At 34.5% G+C, this 22,532-nt stretch overlaps 2 protein-coding genes across 2 annotated transcripts in view; one reads left to right on the forward strand and one right to left on the reverse strand.

Annotated features, from left to right (window-relative positions):
- asic4b (acid-sensing (proton-gated) ion channel family member 4b) overlaps positions 1 to 22,532 on the forward strand; it is a 750,743-nt gene that overhangs the window by 511,663 nt on the left and 216,548 nt on the right. The window lies entirely within an intron of this gene.
- The window catches only part of mylkb (myosin light chain kinase b), a 40,662-nt gene continuing 26,279 nt past the window's right edge, over positions 8,150 to 22,532 (reverse strand). Inside the window, exons 11-17 of the mRNA XM_009302263.5 lie at positions 20,046 to 20,263; positions 19,847 to 19,970; positions 17,279 to 17,431; positions 13,553 to 13,676; positions 13,354 to 13,444; positions 11,955 to 12,089; positions 8,150 to 8,929 (exon numbers count right to left, since the gene is read on the reverse strand). Of these exons, the coding sequence (XP_009300538.1) occupies positions 8,682 to 8,929; positions 11,955 to 12,089; positions 13,354 to 13,444; positions 13,553 to 13,676; positions 17,279 to 17,431; positions 19,847 to 19,970; positions 20,046 to 20,263 (1,093 nt within the window). The 3' untranslated portion in view covers positions 8,150 to 8,681. The remainder of the gene's footprint in view (positions 8,930 to 11,954; positions 12,090 to 13,353; positions 13,445 to 13,552; positions 13,677 to 17,278; positions 17,432 to 19,846; positions 19,971 to 20,045; positions 20,264 to 22,532) is intronic.

Consider the following 22,532-nt stretch of genomic DNA (forward strand, 5'->3'; position numbering starts at 1 on the left):
AGGTTATACTTTCTGGCACATTTAAAGCACTGACACAAATTTAATTGGTGTGTCTGCGTCATTGCATGCAAGGTTTCTGTATTTATAGTCACCTCAGAGGATATTGGGGGTCGCGAGTCACTGGCATTGTTATTTTGGGGGTCGCGGGCTGAAAAGTTTGGGAACCCCTGGTATAACACACTTATGTTGCCATATATAAGTTATTGTGTTGAAATATGGGGGAAATACAGATAAATTTAACGATCCTTATGTATAATGCAGAAAAAAGTAATTAGACTGATGTGGGGTATTTGGAGCATACAAATCCTTTATTTTTTAAATGGAAGATACTTAAGTTAAATGATTTGGTTAAATCTAAACAGCGCAATTTATGTTTCAAGCTACGAATAAATTGCTCCCGAAATGCAAACATTTATTTTTCACTCCATAATAATTGCCACATTGTGTTAGACTAAAGTTTAAAAATTTTATTACAGAAAAAAATGGATTGTATACTTTACACTGTTAACAAAACATACATGTTTCTCTGTGATAAAAGTAAATTGTCATCTTTATTTGTTTAAATGTTAATTAAAGATGCTTTATATTTCAATCTATTATCAGTCGTATGTTTAAAACTTTATGCTATGTAATGTTTACTGGATTATTTTAATTGTATTGTTTTTATTTAATTTCATCAATAAATTGTGTCCTGTTTTACATGTGTGATTAAAATTGCATTTTATTAGTGTACTAGTATTAGAAATTAGGCTTACTGTATGTATAAAGTTTGCAAACTTACCTTTTTGTTATATTTTTTACTCAAGTCCTTAAAGAATTCTGATTCCTTTTTTAAAATACTTAAATTCACTAAATGTCAGAGTAGAATAAGTAAGTTAAGTAAATATTAAATTATTAAATTAAGTAACTAATATACTTCAAATTTATCCCATACTGGGTTGCAGCTGGAAGGGCATCCGCTGTGTAAAACAAATGCTAGTAAATGAAAATGAATTAATAAATACTTCAAAATAATACACTGCCTTAATAACATTAATTTTGACAAACAATTCACTGTAAAAATGCTGGGTTCCACATTATTCCTTTATGTTGTTCCAACACAAATCAATTAAGCTAACTTAATTATTTTTAGGCGAGGCAGTGGCGCAGTAGGTAGTGCTGTCGCCTCACACCAAGAAGGTCGCTGGTTCGAACCTTGTCTCAGTTAGCGTTTCTGTGTGGAGTTTGCATGTTCTCCCTGCCTTCGTGTGGCTTTCCTCCGGGTGGTCCGGTTTCCCCACAGTCCAAAGACATGCGGTACAGGTAAATTGGGTAGGCTAAATTGTCCGTAGTGTATGAGTATGTGTGTGGATGTTTCCCAAAGATGGGTTGGGGCTGGAAGGGCATCCGCTACGTAAAAACTTGCTGGATAAGTTGGCGGTTCATTCCGCTGTGGCGACCCTGGAATAATAAAAGGAATAAGCCAACAAGAAAATGAATGAATGAGTAAATGAATAATTATTTTTTATAAAATTTAAGTGGATTGAGCATGAAAAAATTAAGTTGTCCAAAATAAACCTCAGAAAATGTGTTGATTCGGCTCATATTTAATAAGTAGTTGTGGCGAGGGGGCGTGGCCGAGAGCCGTGGGAACGGAGTGAGGCCACCGCGTAAGTGGATACACCTGCGGTGCGCACCTGCTTCGGATCCCACGGAAGGAGCTCTGGATGATAAAAGGAGGAACGATGGCAGAGGAAGCCGAGAGAGGACCGGGCCCGGACATATTTTAATTTTGCTTTCAGTTTGTTTTAGTATAACTGTTATTAATAAATATTTTGAATATTTTAATAAATATTTTGAACCTGTGTCGGTTCTCCGCCTCCTTCTTCACTGTTATTAATAAATATTTTGAACCTGTGTCGGTTCTCCGCCTCCTTCTTCACGGTGGCCAAAGGGGCCGTGAACTTCATTACAATAGTTATTTTAAATACAATTTTTTTTGTGCAGTTTTTGTTTTTGTTTCCACTGGAGGCCACTGTGTACGCTTTTTCAGATCTCAAATTTCTATAGCGAGTACCATTTGCACCCACTGTTCTCGCGTAAATACACCAGAGGCCGATGTTAACTGACTGAATGGCTAACCGGCTGACCAATCGACTGATACACCCTCCTCCTTGCCTAAACCCAACCAATAGTGTTTTCAAAAGCATTGATTGACTTGCTCACCCACTTCCCTCAACCCAACCAACAGTTTTAAAAAGCAATATGGAAAAAAAAAACCTCGCCTGATTTTTACCATGCACGTTTTCAGATTTTACCACATTCTCTGCCTGTTATTTACTTGTTCATTTCATTTTTGGCTTTTGTTTTTGTCTTACCTGCCTTTTAGAAACAATCTCTGCCGGACTTGAACCTTGTTGTCGTGGTCAACTCCTCTCTGCATCTCAAGTCCGCAGACGTACATGACGAGCTAACTGGACAAACTGGCAACAGCAAGTAAGCAGTTCATATGGAGGTAAGCGGTCAGCTGGTAAACACGAAAAAGAAACAGCGTCATACCGCCCTGTAGCATTCGTTATAAAGATGAAATGCAGCCATACATAGCTCTGGCTACATAACTTGTGATCTCCAGAAATGTATATAGGGCTACATTTTCAGAATGAGACTTAATAAGTAAAGTTTTAAGCAGCAAAAAAAAATTTTTTGAGTAAAACAAAAAACATAAATGTCACAAAGCACATAAGGGAAACACTTTATTTAAATGGGTGATTAAATAATCACTGCCAGTTCAATCAAATAAACCTCAATTAACATACAAGGCCAGACTTGCTGATTTTGCTGATCTATTTATAATATTTCATGTGAAGACAAATTTAAAGCACACTTTAAAAAGCAAATAGAAAAGTGAGTAAGCCAGTTGCCTTAAAAGAAATGAGTTGACTTTACTTTAAATAGTGAGTAAATCTGTTGTATGAATGGTTAAGTTGACTTGCATTATAATTATGCACAAAACTCAATTAATCAATAGTTTTAAGGCCATAGGCTTACTCACTTTTTAAAGTAAAGTCTACTTATCGTTGTAAAAGCAATGGATTTACTCACTTTTTTAAGTAAAGTAAAACTAATAGCTTTTAACAGTTTATTGTATGATATACAAAGTACCCAAAGATAAGTAAAAAGGTCGGTTTGAGTCTTAATTTAATGACTAATTCATTCTCAGAGAATAGTGCAGACACTCAAAGGCAGCTGAAGCCTGTATGCGGTCATAAATATGATATGAAGGGTTGTACTGCAGGTTGCTGCACAAATTCACCTCATTGCTCTGTCATGCAAGTGAATTAACTAAAAAAAGGTAAAGTGAACTCAAAGTGGAAACAGCACAGACATTTCTTTTCTATTTCAGGAGTCTATGGTGGTCATCCACAGTTTCTAAATGACCCCATTGGCCACTTTTAGAAATTATAATTATTATAACTATTAAATAAATCAGTAATATATAATCATTAGACAAAAATAAAAAATGCAAAAAGAACTAATAAAGGTAATATCTTGATACAGTAAGGTCTCCAACAGTATGAATGTGGCAAGATGAGCTGTGTTTTTATTACTAGATTTCACTGCAGCACAGATTTCATGTAAAATGAGTGCACTAAAGTATACTGACTCAAAAAGTTAATGACATGTAATTAATAAAACCCGTGTTGGTTACACTTTATAATAACAGCACACTGTTAATCATTTATTAAGCATTAAAAGGGACCTATTATGCCTATTTAAGATGTGAAGTAAGTCTCTGATCTCAATATTGAGCTCTAAATACCACACAAATAATGTTTTATAACTCTTCGAAACTCCTATTTTTATGCTTTGATCCAAATGAGTGAATTTTGCTTTAAACTCAAATGAGATGAGCCAAAATAGGGCGGGGCTACAAATGCGCCAGCATAGTGGCGGATTCAAAAACAAGACTACCATCCTATGCTAATGAGGGAGACATTGTTACCAATAGGCGGAGCTTACCCCCTCTGATGACATGTACAAAGGGAGAATGTCAATCAAAGTGTTTCTGCAGACTGTTTTTATCAAGTGTGGCTATAAAAAATCTAATGAATACATTTTTACCATTTGAAGCTGGTTATATTTACTGACTGTTGCTGCACAAAAGTATGTAAACCCCTTATAAAACTAATTTTGCTTAATAGGTTCCCTTTAATTCAACATTAATTAAAATTAACAGTCTATAAATACAGCTATAAGTGATGTACTCTTGATTTATAAGGACACATGGTCTTAATGATTGCAGTTTCATACCTTGTTATTATTTTCAGTCTCGTTATTTGTTGTTATACGTACTATAATTCATTTGCTATTACTGTTATATAAGTATTAAATTATTCACAAACCAGTTATATAATAGTTGTTGGTGGTTTTAAAATCATTCAAAGTGAGTAAGTAAATGTTTAATAAACTAGTGATTTAGAAAAAAAACACATTAATTTTAAGATACAAAACTGTATAACTGTACACCAAAATGCTAAATAAAATGCAAAAAAATGAAATATAAAACCCTAAATTGCACTGCAATCATATCTAAAAATGTTACAGTTTAAACCCAACTGATTAACATTGAAATGTTTTATCATGTTCTTATATTGCTATATTATTATGTTGTTGTTTTAACAAATTTATTGTATGTACAAAAATTGTTGTATTTGGACATTATTGTTTCTCAGGCAATTTTTAAATGGTACAAATATGTTGATTTTAGATAAGATTGCAAAGATTTATTTTTCCTTTGATACAGTATTTTATTTCTCAACTTATATAACTTAAATATTTTAGTATGACTCTGTCATTTATTTAACTTGTCTTAGAATATAACTGAGCCTTTACTTTCCATTTATAAGGGGTTAATAGCCATTAGATGAGCTCACAAAACTAGAAATGTGAGTTAATAAAGCATGCATTAAACATATAGAGTAACTACTACTATATACCTAATTAAGATGTATAAATGCTTGTTTGAAGAGTTTGTTAATCATTTACTTCCTTATTCTAAATGATATTTAAAACCACCAACTACTCTTAAAAAAATAATTTGTGAATAATTTAATACTTAATTTAGTAGCAAAAAATGAACATCAACTAAGTATGATAATAAATCATTAAGCCCATTATATAAGTGTGTGTAAGTCAAGAATAAAGCATCTGTAGCTGTATTTAAACTGCTAACTAATCTCTATTAATGTAGAGGTAATGACTTAACAACTGGTGCTTAATAAATGATTAATAGAGTGCAGTTATTATAAAGTGCTACCTAAGTGGTTTCTGTGTTTTGTTGTCCAATTATCCCAACTTCAGAATGTGGCTATATGCAACCCAGGCTCACTGGAAATACATATATTTGAGAACCGACAAAAATATACCCTGGACTACGTCTTTAGTTTATGTTTTCACAAATCCATGTGCATTTCAATCTTTAATTCGTTATCTCATACATGCTAATTCTCATAAACCCACCAGAGGCCGCTGTATACATTTCTGTTTATCTTAAAGTCCTTTATGTGCACTTTCTTATGTTGCGTTCACACCAGACATGGATGAGATGTCAAGCGCAAGTGATTTACATGTTAAGTCAATGCAAAGATGTGAATAGACATCCCGCGGCACGATTCATGCAAATGAGGCAGCGCGAATGACGCAATTCACGTGAATAAAGCTGTGCAAGTTGAGCGTTTTGCATGGTTGACGTGCTTCATGCAGATATCGCGACACCATTTCATCAAACTGGGCTCAAGTCTGAAGCACTGCTGAAAGGCTCCATCATCCAGGTTAAGTCTCTGTAGGAGTTGAAGAACTCACAGGGCTGGGTGCACTTCTGAAAGGATCTATAGTGGACACGACGGCGAACTAATCTACGCTGTTTTTCAGCATTCCTAAAGCACATAAAGCACAGCTACTCTCTTAATAAAATCCATGTTAGCCATTTAGCCACGTAGCTAGAGACAGAAGCCCTGCCCATGAAGCGAATCCGCGTCTATTGTAAAGTGAATTTGATGCACGAGTGAAGCGAGTACAATCAAAAAAATCACACGTCTATTCACGTGTAAATGGCGTGATTCATTCATGCATGCGACGTTTAGTGTGAACACAGCATTAAGAGAAGCCTGTCTGCTTGTTGTGGAGCATAATATATCAGCTTGATATCGACTTACCCACACACCCCGAATGATAGTGTTTTCAAAAGCAAACTACAGGAGAAAAGCAATCCTGGCCAGGTGCTTCTACTATGACTTCACACTGCTTTTTGGGTTTCGTTTTATCTGGTTTCTGGAACCAGTCACACTAGAAACGCCGTCCATACAGAGGTCGTTCATTTTACAGAAGTAACAAAAATTGCACAAAATGCAGCCATTTGTTAAGTTGAAGACTGAATTATTAGCCCTCCTGAATTATTAGTCCTCCTGAATTATTAGCCCTGGCTGCGTATTTTTCCCCAATTTGTGTTTAATGTAAAGAAGATATTTTTTTCAACACATTTCTAAACTTAACAGTTTTAATAACTAATTTCTAATAATTGATTTCTTTTATCTTTGCCATGATGGCAGTAAATCATATTTTACTAGATATTTTACAAGATACTTGCAAGTGACATTTAAAGGCTTAACTAGGTTAATCAGGCAAGTTAGTGTAATTCACAATTCATTGTATAAAGTCGCTGTCAAACTGCACTTTTTGCTCCTTAGATTTCCACTCATGGGTAATTCTTCAACGACGGGCACATTTATGTCCTTTAATCATATATCTTAAAATATATATATAATTTTGTTCAAATTTCTCTTTCTTTGTCAAACTAACAATAAAACCTACTAAAATTTGTACTACCTTTCTATTATTTCATTTTCATATTATTCAACCTCCTTTTAGGTGTCAAAATCACTGTTTTCACCTTGTCGCACACCCAGAGTTCAACTTCAACAGTGAAAATAACATTTTAAAATATTATTTATCTGGTGTCTGTTAATGTATCCTAATTAAGTACTAGTGAAATAATTAAAATATTTTATAGTATCAGTTGATCATTTCCACCACAACACTGTAATGTCACTAAGTTTGTGTGAAAGATTATTTAGGTGGTTCAATAGAGGGAATAAATTTTTTTTAACAACAACACTTGAATAAAAATCAAAGTAATAATTGATTTGATAAGGAAACACATTTATTCTACTTCATTTCCAAATATGTTGCACCTTCAAAGAAGTTTTAAAAATTAAACAAAATTAAAGTGAATAAGAGTGTTTTTTATACATAAAAAGGCTAGTATCAATTCAAAGCTAATCGGTGAAGCTATTTTTCATTTTTTCACAATAAATTGTTGAAATGTCATTTCCACCACTGTCATTTCCATCACCACAAAAAATATTTAAAAAGTTCTCGTCACACATTAAAAGTGTATTCACAATGTATAAGTTCATGCTCTATTTAATTAACAAATTCAGTTTATTTATTTTCTAATAAGCTCTTAACCAAATTAATATTACATTTTAGAGGTATACAGGTGTACAATTCAGCATACAACTAATTTATTTCATTGACAAATGTATATTTATTATATATATATATATATATTGTTCAAAGATAGGTTAAACTAGAGACACAAATGATCTTAGACAATGTTTGACTGCCACAACTTATTTCATTTTGAAATAAGCTGTAAATTGAGATGTGGTGGAATTGACATTTGTTTAGTGGTAAAAATGTTTCTCTCCTTATCTAAGTTTGTCCTCTTACAGATCTTAAAACTTGACAGACTGTTGAAACTTATGAGGCTATGTTATGTTAATTTTTAACAAGTTTTTTTACTCAACTTCACAAGGCTAATAATGCCTATAGTTGAAGAATGGACCTCGTATGCATGTAAATGCAACAGACTGAAAACGCAAGCTCATGCAACAAGTTTCGCAGTTTGCTGCGTTGCAAAGTTCAAGCTTGGTGAATTCAGACCTGCTAAATCATGTAAATGTGGGGGACCAATAGAAGATCAAAACGTGATCTCTCTGGACAGAAATTACAAATATGAACTAATTGCTTGTTTTATAAACATCTGATCATCTGGTTTAACTCCACCCATTTTCTCAACGTCATACAACAGAATTTTGCATGCTCAAACTCTAGTGTGACCTTGGTTTATTCTGTAGACAATCAAAAAAATCTTTATTGTTTGATAGGGGCGAAAAATATTGAACCTTAACCTTAAAATTAAGAACGGCTTTTATTCTAGTCAAAATAAAACAAATAAGACTTTCTTCAGAAGAAAAAATATTAGAAATACTTTGAAAATTCTTTGCGTTGTTAAAATCGTTTGTGAAATATTTGAAAAAGAAAAAAACACAGCAGGGCTAATAATTTTATCTTTAACTATACATGCAAGCACGTTTTCTCAATGAGCCTGTGTTGCCTACATAGGTTGTCACATAGATAGTTCCTTTTGGAAATTCAGTCAGGGATAATTAAAGGCTCAAGCTGGAATGTCTCTGATTTTAGCAAACAGTTGTACTCAAAAACTGTTTTGCTCTCTCCATACTATTCTAGGCAGTAAGAAGACACATAAATACGATGTAAAATTAAAGAAGAATTGACTTGGTGTGTAAATGATTAAGATATTCGGTTCCTGGGTTATTCAGTGCATTCTTCATCATTGTTCAGTCCTCTTCCTCTCCTTCAGCGTCTCCCTCCTCCTCCTGCATAAACTCCACCATCAGCTCAGCGGTGCAGGATGCTTCTCCCAGGCCGTTGACGGCTTTGCAGGTGTACTTGGCGTCATCATCAGGGCAAACTTCTGAGATCACCAGACTACAGTGGCCGTCCTCCTCATAGTCAATCTGGAAGTGGCGTGTCTCCTTAATAGGTTGGTCATCTTTGTACCACACCACCTCAGGATCTGGGCAGCCTTTATTTTCAGAAAAGAAAGTAAATCAGTAGTGTTCTATTTTTCCTATCTTTTACATACATTGAAGTCAGTGTGAATAGAAAGTTGCTGAGACATTTATTTCAGTATGTTGATGTACTTCCTACTGAAACAGAGCATTGAGTAGGGGGCGGGGCTTTATTTTTGTGAATCATTCCCTCATAGCAAACTAACAATAAGAGGGGCGTGGTTACGAATATTGTGGCTCAAGCTGTCAAACTGATGTCATTAACGGGATCGCTACTTCAGATGCCCAAGCAAATTTTTAAACATTAATTGAAGATTATTAAAACAATGTTTTTTTTTCAGTGGCATAACTTGCACGGATTAATTGTTAATCTAAAGAGCAACGATGTGCGCTAGCAAAATAAACATTGTAAATTTTGATTTCTCACAGACTTTAAAGGTTTTCATTTTCTTAGTTTAAATCTTTTCTCACAGTGTCTGAAATAGTTAATTTAAGGATCAGGGGTCTTATTTTATAAAAATGTATGTAGAAACTTTCTAAGCTTTAAAGCTTTTTTAACTAGATGCTCATTTCTTTTGGTCAATATTAGCTTTGAAGGCTTATTCAGCACTTGTATATAAAGGGACGTGAATAGTAGTGATTGTGTTGGTTTTACTGTGTCAGTTCTTATCCTGTGGTTGTGGATTTACTTCGACGCTAACTGTGGTAAAAAGACTTTGCTTTCCCGCTTGCTGGTCAAAGAGAGTGTTCACCAGCGAACAACCACCAGATGTCGCTGGTAAACATTCACACACAAACATTCACACTCATTGAACTACATATCTGCCATGTTATGGGTCTACAACACCCAGTCATGCCACACACACACAACCGGTTCCAGATCCACACTGATTGCACTCTCACAGCTGAAGCCACTCACCCAATGATTATTTGGACTATTTAAACCCCTCTTTTCCACACACATGTTGCTGAGTCTTGTTTATCTGTAAGGTGACATTACACCGCGTTATCCTGGTCTTGTGTTCCTGTGTTTTGATCTTAGCCTTTTTTATCCAGTTCTCCTGTTTAGCCGCCTGCCTACTGACCTCTCGCCTGTGTTTGACTACGATTCTGGACTGCCTGTATAGATCTGTTTGCACCTGTGTTGACCATTGCTTGCCTGACTATGATTAAACCTGCATTTGGATCCTAACTTCTGTTGTTGGTGTCACTCCCCGTCGTAACAGAGGTACACACCTTCAAGGAAGGTCTAATAACTTGTACACAGTTATAAGCTATAGAAGTCATATTTTTTGGGTAGTGATTTCATATATGTGATGGCGGACAGTCAATAATTTATTCTAAAATGTAATCTCAATATAAGCTTTAAATGTTAATATTATGTGACAAAAATTCAGTTCAGCACAGTCTTACAGTTGAGGTCAGAATTATTAGCCCCTTGTTTATTTTATTTCCTTAATTTCTGTTTAACGGAGAGATTTTTTTTCAACACGTTTCTAAACAAAATAGTTTTAATAACTCATTTCTAATAAATTATTTTATCTTTGCCATGATGACACTACATAATGTTTTACTAGATATTTTTCATGACACTTTTATACAGTTTAAAGTGACATTTAAAGGCTTAACTGGGTTAATTAGGTTAACTAGGCAGGTTAGGGTAATTAGGCAAGTTATTGTATAACGATGGTTTGTTCTGTATTTAACCCCGCCGGTCCTACACTTCCCAACCCGCTCCGAGCTGGTATCGAACTGGCAACTTTCCGCATGGAAGTCAGTTGCTCTAACAAGGAGGCTAAAGACCATGGCCTCTAGCATCTGTCGAGACTATCGAAAAAAAAAAGATCAGCTAAAAAGGGGATATTAATTTAGAAAATGGTGTTTGAAAAATTAAAAACTGCTTTTATTCTAGCCAAAATAAAACAAATAAGACTTTCTCCAGAAGAAAAAATATTATCAGACATACTCTAAAAATGTCATTGCTCTGTTAAAGATCATTTGGGAAATATTTAAAAAAGAAAAAAAAATCAAAGGGGGGCTAATAATTCTGACTTCAACTGTATGTTAGAATGACTCCTATGGCCATTTTAGTAGTTATCGAATTCTGCTTTTCTAGAGTTAAAAATAGAGAAACAATAGATGACTGAATCATTTTTAATAATAAAAAAAATAACAATCCTACATTAAATCAAGTTCCAGCAATGTTGTTCTGGGTGTCACGGTGGGTAGCATGATCGCCTCACAGCAAGAATGTTGTTGGTTTGAGCCCCGGCTGGGTCAGTTGGCATTTCTGTGTGGAGTTTGCATGTTCTCCTCATGTAAGTGTGGGGTTTCTCCGGGTGCTCCAGTTTCCCCCACAGTCCAAAGACATGTGGTATAGGTGAATTGAATCAGCTAAACTGGCCATAGTATTTGTGTGTGAAAGGGTGTGTTTCCCAGTGTTGGGTTGCGGATGGAAGGGCATCCGCTGTGTAAAAAATATGCTGGATAAGTTGGTGGTTCATTCCACTGTGGCAACCACAGATTAATAAAATGACTAAGCTGACAAGAAAATGAATGAATGAATGTTGTTGTTCTTAATGTCTTCAGAAGATTTACAATATTAAAAACAACAACACTGCTGGAATTTGATTCAACTTAGGATTGTTTTTTTTCTTTTCTTTTAATAAAAAACCATGCTTCAGTCTTAACATGTTTAATTCTTAATCAATCTATCTACAACAAACCAACCTTAGAGTGATGTCTGAAGGATCATGTGACACTGCAGACTGCACTAATGGCTCCAGAAAAGTTTTGTAATGACACTTTCATGACACTTTTATACAGTTTAAAGTGACATTTAAAGGCTTAACTGGGTTAATTAGGTTAACTATATCACATTTTAGTATTGTACAATGATTTTTTTTACTGTATTTTTAACTAAACCAGGAATGGTGAACATGAAAATCCTTTAAAGTTCAGCTATATATTTAAGGGTTAACGACAGAGTAATGACTCAGTAGTTCAAATGTAGAAGCTGTTGAAAATGAAGCTCATTACCTTCAATCTTGCAGTCAAAGCGGGCAGCGCTGCCTTCCACCACTTCCACATCCTGAATGACAGAGGCGAAGCTGGGCGCTGCTGGAGTGTGGTTTTCATCCTCCACGCTCTCAAGAAATGGTGCTGGAGGCTCTTCTAAACGCACACATGTATATATTTTACGTTATACTGCAAAAAATGTTAATTAACAGTTTTTGTATTTTGTGATTTACAAGTGTTTTCTGTTTATTTATGCTTGTGTTTATTTATGCTTGAATATAGCATTATGGGAGTTTTATCTCAGCTTTGTCAACTTTTGATGTTGAAAATTCTACTTTACAGTTTAACAAAGAATTTTATTACCATTTTAATTATATAATGCATAAGAAATAAACTATAGAAAATTAAGTCAGAAAAAAAAATGAAATGGTGTCTGTTTATTACAATGTAGCGTAATATACAACACCAGCCTAGACAAAATATCACTTTAAACTATAAAAATGTTAATAAAAGTCACTTTTTCCAGTTGTTAAAAGTTGTTAGAAGAAAGATCAATAACCTAATTATAAGGATAAAAATATGAATCACAAATTTGGGAAACTGCTAATTTAAGGATTTTGTTTACAGCAGATGCAAATAATATTTGTACAAATATGAGATTTACAGTTTTATAAGATTAGTTTGGCACACTTTTTTAAACTTTTCAAATATTTCAGCATATTTTCAATTGTGTTCAATACACAATTACAAAATATCCTTTTTCATACACAAAATAAGTTTCATCTATATAAATGTTTCATTCACATCTGCCTTTCATAAAGCTATTACTATTAAACTTTTGATTTGCATCTCATTACATCCAGTCAAATACAGAACATCTGTCTATCATTTCATTCAACTGATCTTAATCACTGAATAATTTTATTATGTCCATAGATTTTTAAGTTTCCTGTTCATTGTCTAATAGTTTGTTAGTTACAAATTGCAGCAAGAGATTTCAGTCAAGAAATGGTTGCAACATTACAATCCAACAATACTACAATAAATACTTTGTTTTTAAATTGTCAATTTGTCAGATGGCTGTGTTTATAGTTTTACAAACCTGTACCTAGTATTATCTGCTACTGATTAACTAGTTAAGTAAAGTACTAATTTGAAAACAGTCCCAACCAAATGTTTTCACATATCACAAAGATATTTTCTTGCAACAATGATTATGTAGAATGAAAATATGTCTAACCATGACATCAGGTATTGAAAGAATACTAATGGAACTACAAGTGTAAGTAGTTGAAAGTTTTGTTCTAAGAGATTTGAAATGTATTCAATTAGTTATGAAAATAATGCCAAACTGATTTTTAAAAACCCTGTAATTAACAGTGTGGCAACAATGTAAAAATAGTTTGCTATAGGTCATTACCTTCAGTTGGAGAGCTTTTCTTTGGGCCGATCCCTCCTAACATTCCCATAGAGCTGAATCTGGAAATGGCTCTCACTGCATTCCCAGTTTTCTGCAGAGACGCTCACAAACATGAAGGCTAAGCTCTGTCCCTTCACCAAGAGACAGTTTCCCCTACAAAGTAATTCCCTGTGTAACAAATAAATCAAAATGCTCTCACCTGCCAGCGACGTCTCAGGATGTACTTTTTCATCCTTTCTTTGGACAGCTGTTTAGCTTCCATGTTTTTGGTGTCCTGTTTGAGCCAGGAGTGCTCGAAACACTGAGCGCAGGTCAGTCTGGCCCTAAAATATGGGTCAGGAAAATAAAATATTCACCTCAATATTTAGTGTTTACTACCCTCTCAGAAATAAAGGTATACAGGAGCTGTCACTGGGGCAGTACCTTTTTAAAAGGTATATTTGTACCTTTAGTGTCCAAATGTACCTCAAAGATACTTTTTAGGTACATTTGGACACTAATATGCACTAATATGACTCTTTGGGTACAAATATGTGTTTTAAAAAGGTACTGCCCAAGTGACAGCTCCTGTATACCTTTATTTCTGAGAGTGTCTTAATAGATTTGATAAGGATGAGTTTGATCATTTACTTTGCCTATCATTCATGTACAGATTTTACTGGGATCTTAGTTATTTGATAAATTTGGCACAAACTTGAAGTTAGTGTTTTTTTTTTTTTTTTTTTTTTACCCCTGTTGTAGCATATATCTACATTTACATTTACATTTAGTCATTTAGCAGACTCTTTTATCCAAAGCGACTTGCAAATGAGGACAAGGAAGCAATTTACACAATTATAAGAGCAACAATGAATAAGTGCTGTAGGCAAGTTTCAGGTCTGTAAAGTCTAAGAAGGAAAGTATTAGTAATTTTTTAGTAATTTAGTAATTTTTTTTTGTAATTTTTTTAGTGAAATTTTAGTAATGTGTTTTTTTAATTAATTTTTTATTTATTTTTATTTTAGGTACAGTTACTGGTATATCCAGAGACAGGCAATTTGGTAATTTTGGCAATTTGGTATATCCAGAGAGGCAATTTTTTCTAAGCTAAAAAGCTTCCCGAACAAGGAAAAGTGCAGGATGGGACTTGATTTCTTTTATCAATAACTGATTTGATGGTTGCAATTTTGGTTCTTTTGAGACACAGGTTGTCCAGCACTTGTCAATAAGAGAAGTTTATTTATAAACTAATTTCGAGAGGATCACATGCTTATGATTGCTTGCAGCCGGCCCGGCATTATTCAATTTATATTATATTCAATACCCTAAGTTCCTTTTAAAAGCCATGTTCATTTTGAAGACTCCCTCTTTCCACCCCAACTCCTCCTCCTTTCCTAGATGGGTGGCACGGTGGCCCAGTGGTTAGTACTGTTGCCTCACAGCAAGAACGTCACTGGTTCTAGTCCTTAAAAAGCCAGCCAATGTTTCTGTGTGGAGTTTACACGCTCTCCCCGTGCTCACGTGGGTTTCCCCCCGGGTTCCCTGGTTCCCTCCCACCGTCCAAAAGCATGCAACTTAAGTTAGTTGAATAATCCAAATCGGGATTCTCTAGATCTACCTAAGCTCGAACTCCCCTCTCGCCTTGCAAACAGGAGGGAGCCCCGGGCTCAAGGATCTTTTGAGCTCAGGGTTCTCTCCCAGGACAGCATTTCAAACCAGCTTTATAATCAATCATGAGCTTAGTGTGAACTCTTGAAACACATCATTAAAGTCTGCATGAACCTAAAGATTTATTTCAGTACGTTGATGTACTTTCAACTGACACAGAATATTGAGTGGGGGGCGGGGCTTTATATTTGCACATTATTCCCTCATAGCAAACTAATGGAAAGAAGGGCGTTTTTAAAGTATATCGTGGCTAAAGCCATCAAACTGATGTCAAAATAGAAGGACCACCACTCCAAAGCAGAAAGAAATGGTCAGATCACCTAAAGAATAATAATTTGTGCAAGCAAAATAAACAATATACATTTTGATTTTACACTGACTTTAAAGTGAGGTAAAGTTATTTTTATTAAAGATAATAAGCATACTCTAGGAATTTTAGAAAAAAATGATGACTGCATGGATAAATCACTTAAATATTGCAATAAATAAGCCTAACCCTAACCCTAAAACTAATATTTTTTTTTTTACCACATTATATCTTTAATTGCCTAGAGCTCAATCTGTGCTGTCCAACAAAATTGCTTCACATGTGTATATATAAGGTCTCTAAAAAGACTAAAGTCTATGAAAGTTGACACTGAGTAGGGACGGGGCTGCACATCATTCCCTCATAGCAAAATAACAATAAAAAGGGTGTGGTTAACCCTCTACTGCACGCATTATGATAAATCTATTAAAATAAATATTTGACTGTTTTTCTTTTCTTAAAATGGCTTAACTTGAAGTGCTGTAAAAAAATTTGAAAAAAATATTTTTTAAGGTACTTTATGAAATGTTGCAATATGGCAACAACGTCCAACAGTAGATCTAACTTAGACATTTTAAATGTAAAACCTTTCTTATAATTAATAATTTTTTTGTTTGAAATAATTTTATTGGTGTTGCAGTATCATAAGCTTAAATACAGAACTTATAAATGACACCTTATACACACTTTTCAACAACTCATATTTCAACAGCTTTCATTTATTCCATTCTTTTTAGCTGAATATTATTAAAAACAATCATAATACTGTATTATCATGTATACAACATAAAGTAAATATAAATATTTCCTCCAGTAAATATTATAACAAATAAATAACAAGTCTAGTATATCCAGATGCATCAGAATAATGTAGCTACTAGCTAACAATGTTTATGTATATAATATACCATTCTACGCCTGTCTTATCTGCCTCTAAGCTAACTTACCTGAACTGTCTCTATCAAATGTCCAGTCTGCATTATTCTCATGGTCACTAAAACCCATCCCACCCTCACTTTCATCTGCAGGAAGAGCCAGTTCTGTCCTTTTCTTCTTTCACTTACCATAGAACATGGTGGTGCTCGCTAATACACTGTTCCCTGTAATAATATCTATTCAAAAGTAGTATTGCCATAAAAACTAGATTTTGTCCATAATGCAAATGTCATTAACATACAACTAATCAACATTATATTACTAGCTTTCATGTTGTTATTGTTACAACATAAAAGTTCACAGCTGACCTTGCTAGCAAGCTAACCCATTTAAATTTTGCACATTCCACTATTGCACCATTTGGCAACACATACATTTGATCGATTTACAAAAAACTAATTTGCTAAAAAAAATTTAAAAATTGTGAATATGTCATCATAGCTTACTGGAGGTCTCAGATTTTTTTGTGGATCTGACATAATTTGATCCTTTGTTTTTATTGACATTTACATTTGCATTTAGCAACTACTCACAATAAACGACAGTCTGTCAGAAATCGCACTACAGAAAAACACTGCATGTCTTGTGGTTTAACAAAAAGCACATCATTGGCTACTCTAAGGTCTTAGAGTAAGTATTATAATAATAACAAAAAAATATGTTAGTCTTTAAGACACAGTGGCAGGGAAATAAACATAAACATCATGTTGAAATATGGTGAAACAGTGCAGTAGAGGATTAATTGTGCCTAAAGCAGTCAAACTGTCATTAACAAAGAATGACCACCACCCCAAACGCAGAAGAAAACGGTCAGAATTTGAATAAAGATTACCAAAGCACATTTTTTAGTGGATTAACTTGCATGGATTAATTGTTCACATAAAGGATGTGGGCTAGCAAAATAAACATTGTACATTTTAAATTTACACAAACTTTAACCTGGAACAAAATGAGCAAATAAGTACTTGGAATAATGTTGGTGTGGTCATATTTCTGATTGATGAAAAAGTTTTTATAAAAGAGCTTTCATCTTACCTCATGTCTTTTTTCAGAAGCCTGCTGATGAAGTCTTTGGCTTGATCTGAAATCTCATCAAATGCCTCATCCTCAAAATCCCAGGTGGCTGAGGTGACGTTGGCGAGGGTTTCGTTATCGTTGTCTCCCATGAATGGCGATAGACCACTGACACTGAAGGTAAACAAGAGTAAGGGTGTTTGACAGTTATTTTTGATTCTGTTACTACATATTCAACCAAAATGTGTGGCTACAACTTTAGTGTTGGCCGCATTTAGACATTCTAAACATTTAGACATTCTGAAGGAATTAACATGGCAGTCATTAGATTGTTAATAGTTTTTTTGCTTAACATCTGCCAACACTTTGACCTTTTTTAAATTATCCACAAGAGGAAATTTGTCTTTGGCTTCGCTACATAATTACATTTAACATCATCACTTATGTCCCGTAAATATGTATCATTTTAAAAACATTACACAATTAACCAGACTCTTACTCAAATCCCAGTATTTAAAATTCGAATGGCAGTTGGCACAAATGACATTTGATACACATTTTTCATTACTTGAGTTTGTCTAAAACATCTTTTCTATGGCAAAAGCTGAAATTTTGAAACTTTATTTTGATAGTTTGTCAACTGACATTCTATTGACAGTATACACAAATGACTGTCAATGAGAGTTAGTGATGTAATTATTATAGTATTATAGTACACTTTTAACAATAGTCTGTAGACTCTACAGTAAATTACTGGCAAACTACAGTAACATACTGTAAATCAATTACAGCAAGAATACTGTATTTACATTTACAGCACCGTTTATTCAGCTCTATATGTATTTACAGTATTGTATTGAAGTATCTTCACTGTGAAATATACAGTCATTTTCACAATGCAACTTTAAGATATAGTAACATACTGCATAACTGTTCTACAGGAAAATACATATTACAGTTGAATACTGTGCAATTTACAAAAATCATTATTAGTGTTTATATTCATAGTTAACAAAACATCCGAAGTGGATTTATCACATAACAGCAGCCTAGGTGAGCATAAGAGAATTCTTTGAATATCATTTAAATAATCTTCCCAACATCACGACTTTGATCGTAAATGTTAATATTCCTGTTATTTGACTGTGCAATGTGTTCTATGACTGTGCTGTCTTAAAAAACAGGCTAAGTGTCAGATAATTTATTATATATATATATATATATATATATATATATATATATATATATATATATATATATATATATATATATATATATATATATATATATATATATAATACATATTATAATATATAAAAATAATTTATTACTATAAAAATAGTAGTAATAATAATAATAATTCCTTACATGTATAAAGCGTTTTTTTGGACACATAAAGTGATCTACATATTGAGGGGAATCCCCTCATCCACCACCAGTGTACAGCATCCACATGGATGATACGACAGCAGCCATACTGCACCAGACCGCACACCACACACCAGCTGATTGGTGGAGAGGAGACAGAGTTATAAAGCCATTTATAATATGGGGATGGTTAGAAGGCCATGATGGACAGAGGTCAGTGGGCATATTTGAAAGGACATCCTGGGGTTTTTAACGACCATCCGAATGATGGTGCTCACTGAGCAGTATAGAGTCCCTTTCACTATACTGGGGCATTAGGACTCAGGATCACTGTCCCCTCACAGCAAGAAGGTTGCTGATTCGACTACCGGCTGGGTCAGTTGGCATTTCTGTGTGGAGTTTGCATCTTCTCCCCCTGTTGGCGTGGGCTTCCTCCGGGTGCTCCGGTTTCCCCCACAGTCCAAAGACATGCACTATAGGTGAATTGAATTGAACCTAATTGGCCGCAGTGTATGTGTGTGAATGAGAGTGTATGGGTGTTTCCCAGTACTGGGTTGCAACTGGAAGGGCATCCGCTGTATAAAACATATGCTGGATAGGCTGGCGGTTCATTCCGCTGTTGCGAGACTAAGACAAAGGAAAATGAATGAATGAATGAGTTTGAAAGATATAATTTTAAATAAAAGTATAAAGGCTGTATTCTATTAACTTTTTCTGTAGTTACAGAATAATAACTGATTTAATCACCTTCAGGAATTATTTGACATATTTTGGCATATAATATGAAAAACTAAATTAAATGTTTGTTTAAATTGTTTAAAATTCAATCTTTTGCAAGTACATGCAGCACCCTCATGAATCAGGACAGTTTTGCAGTTCACAGCAAAAAATAGATGTTTGGAAAGGTGTATTTATTGCTGTTTAGTGTTTACTAAAAGAAATAAAATAAAACTAAAACTTTCTTTTACAACATGCTGGGGGCCATTAGCTCATATGTAACCTGGAGATAAAAGTAGCCGAGGCAAGTCAGTTTAAATATTTACGCTCTACCTCCAGAGATCAAAATAGTGTTTATATGCTAAAATGAAAAAGCAAGCTGTCTAAAAACTCTATGAAGTCCATAAAAGGAAATGTTTGCAGTTTGCAGCATTGATTACTTTGTCTTTACGTGCCGCGGATCTTAAGGGTCTGTTGGAGGAGTTGTACCGATTTGTCACTTACAGAATGTAACAGATGACGCCAATGCTCCACATGTCTGTTGGGTAGCTGATAGCCTCATAATTGATCACCTCAGGAGCAACAAACTCAGGAGTCCCAAACAAAACCTTCAGAGAGCCAGAATCCTCTGTAAGCAGAAAATAAAAACATATAAATCTGTGCCAGAAAACCAGACACCATGTTTGTTTTCGTGTTTCTTTACCTAGTCTTCGAGCAAGCCCAAAGTCAATGAGCTTGATCTTGCTTCCGGTCTTGTTTATGCACATGATGTTCTCTGGTTTAAGATCTAAGTGGACGATGCCTTGCTTGTGGATGAACTGGACTCCATCTATGATCTGCAGCATGTACTTAATCACCTCTCGCTCGGTCAGCTCGAAATCTTCATCCACGATTCGCTCAAACAGCTCGCCGCCAGAAATCCTGCAGCCAATAGGGATCACAGTGACATCATCATTTGGTGATGCTAACCAATCACTGTCAGACTGCAATTGAAACGTTTTAAACTTGTTTATGCACATTCCATTTAACAAGCATACGAACAGTGTCTCTGCCTGGAGCGCTAAACAATTCTCTTACAGTCAGGGAGATTTAAATCTGGGCTATTTTCCGTCATGGCTGCCAAACAGAGAAAGAGAGCATTCATACTTTTCCCTCCCCACCTCTTTGTTTCTCCATCTAGCTATATAAGGGCTTGTGACACGCGCATCTCCAATCACACACTCTTGGATTTCGCATTCCACCCACACCATAAATAGCTAAACTGGTGGAATGATTTAAAGGTGTTGGAAGACAACTAACAAACATCACGACCTGTTCAAAAACTACAAGAATTGCAGAGTAGGTTCATCAAATTGACCTGATGTCCCATCCTGTACTCTCAGAAATAACAGTATGGGAGCTGTCTCTGGAACAGTACCTTTTCAAAAGGTACATATTTATACCGGAATGGTCCATAATGGTACCTCTAATATACTTTTAAGGTACATTTGGGTACTAATATGCACCTTTTAGGTACCACTGTGGACTATTTCGGTACAAATATGTATCTTTTAAAAAGGTACTGCCCCAGTGACAGCTCTTGTACCAAAACTTCTGTGTGCGGAACATGTCCAATGGGATTCTTTTTGTTTCTATACATTCTATTCGATTATAAAACACATTTCCTTAGTCAAGGATTCCTATAATACTGCCCATTACAAACTTGATCTGTTAGTATGATCATCACATGATCATATTTTGCCTGTAGTTTCTGCTTTTGCTTTGAAATGGAAAGAAGAAAGTTGTGGTGTTTAAAACTGAGAGCCTATCAGGGGGGCCCGTAGCCTTCTGGTGGTTCGAAAGACTCACCCCTCACTGAAAAAGGTCTAGTATTTGTCCCATACATTAGCTCATTGGTCCTGTTATGACCATTATGCAATCATACACTCTCAGAAATAAAGGTAAGCGAGCTGTCACTGGGGTGGTACCTTTTCAAAATGTACACATTTGTACTTAAAAGGTCCATATTGGTACCTCAAAAGTATATATTAGTACCTAAAAAAATTGATAGGAACACTTTGGTACTTTTCAGGTACTAATATGTACCCTTGAGGTATTAATATGAGCCTTTTAGGTACAAATTTGTACCTTTTAAAAGGTACCACCTCAGTGACAGCTCACATACCTTTATTTCTGAGAGTGTAAGTAATCGAAATAACCCATCGAAAAAAGACTTTAAGACCAAGCGGAATCTGATGCAAGTAAAGTCAATTTTCACTGTATTGTTATTATTGAGAAAACATTTTATTAGTATCTTTTATTCTAAATCTTGGACCTTATTCTTGAAAGACAAAAATTACCAGTAAAAAGTTTTGAAGCACCAAAAGCGGCCCATATTAATATTTATTAGGGTATTGTTGTTATCAATGAATCTTCAAATGTACTTTTTATTTATTTATTTTTCTTTTTTTACAAGAGAAACTAGAAAAATTGTGAAGCTCTACTATATTATCATTATGTTTATTTTATTTATAATTGACATGGCCAAATTCTGAGACTAAGGAGAGCTGAATGTGCTGGCCAGTTTATATTTTGCATAATAAATGACAATAGGCCACAGTTTTACATTAAAAACTTTAACAGATTGCTAATTTCCTCCTAGTGATGTATCATAAAGTAGCCTCTTTATATTTCTTCATCCTCAATTTTTAGAATATGTTTTTGGTACATCAAAAAGGGTGACCATTTGACAAGCTAATTCAACAAAAAATGTGCTTAAATTGTCACTAAAATGCAGCATTTAAAATTTCATATTTAAATAGAAAATGAGTTGAAAAACTGCAAAAAAGGTCCACTTTTTGAGAAAAAAGAACCATCCCTTTTGATAGACTGGCTACGAGCCTGTCAGGATCAACTTAACGATATCAAAAGTGTATCATCTTTAACAGATGTCTATGAGATTTGCTTAAGGCTCTTTGTTAAAATGAAAACTGGATCACCAGTCTGTCATTTTACAGTGTCTACTGTGAGTTAACACTATCTAAAATGTGATTGGTTGTAGTTCACTTTGGACAAAAGTGTTTGCCAAATACATTGTAAATTGCTTAATAAATATAAATTCTTTCTACTGCTCTCATTCTAAAGGTCTGGCTTCTCAAACGTAATGTTGCTAGTACACAAGGGTGAATTACCTGCTCTGAACACTAGTTTG

This window comes from Danio rerio, chromosome 6 (genome assembly GCF_049306965.1).
Source record: "Danio rerio strain Tuebingen ecotype United States chromosome 6, GRCz12tu, whole genome shotgun sequence".
Lineage (NCBI taxonomy): Eukaryota > Metazoa > Chordata > Actinopteri > Cypriniformes > Danionidae > Danio > Danio rerio.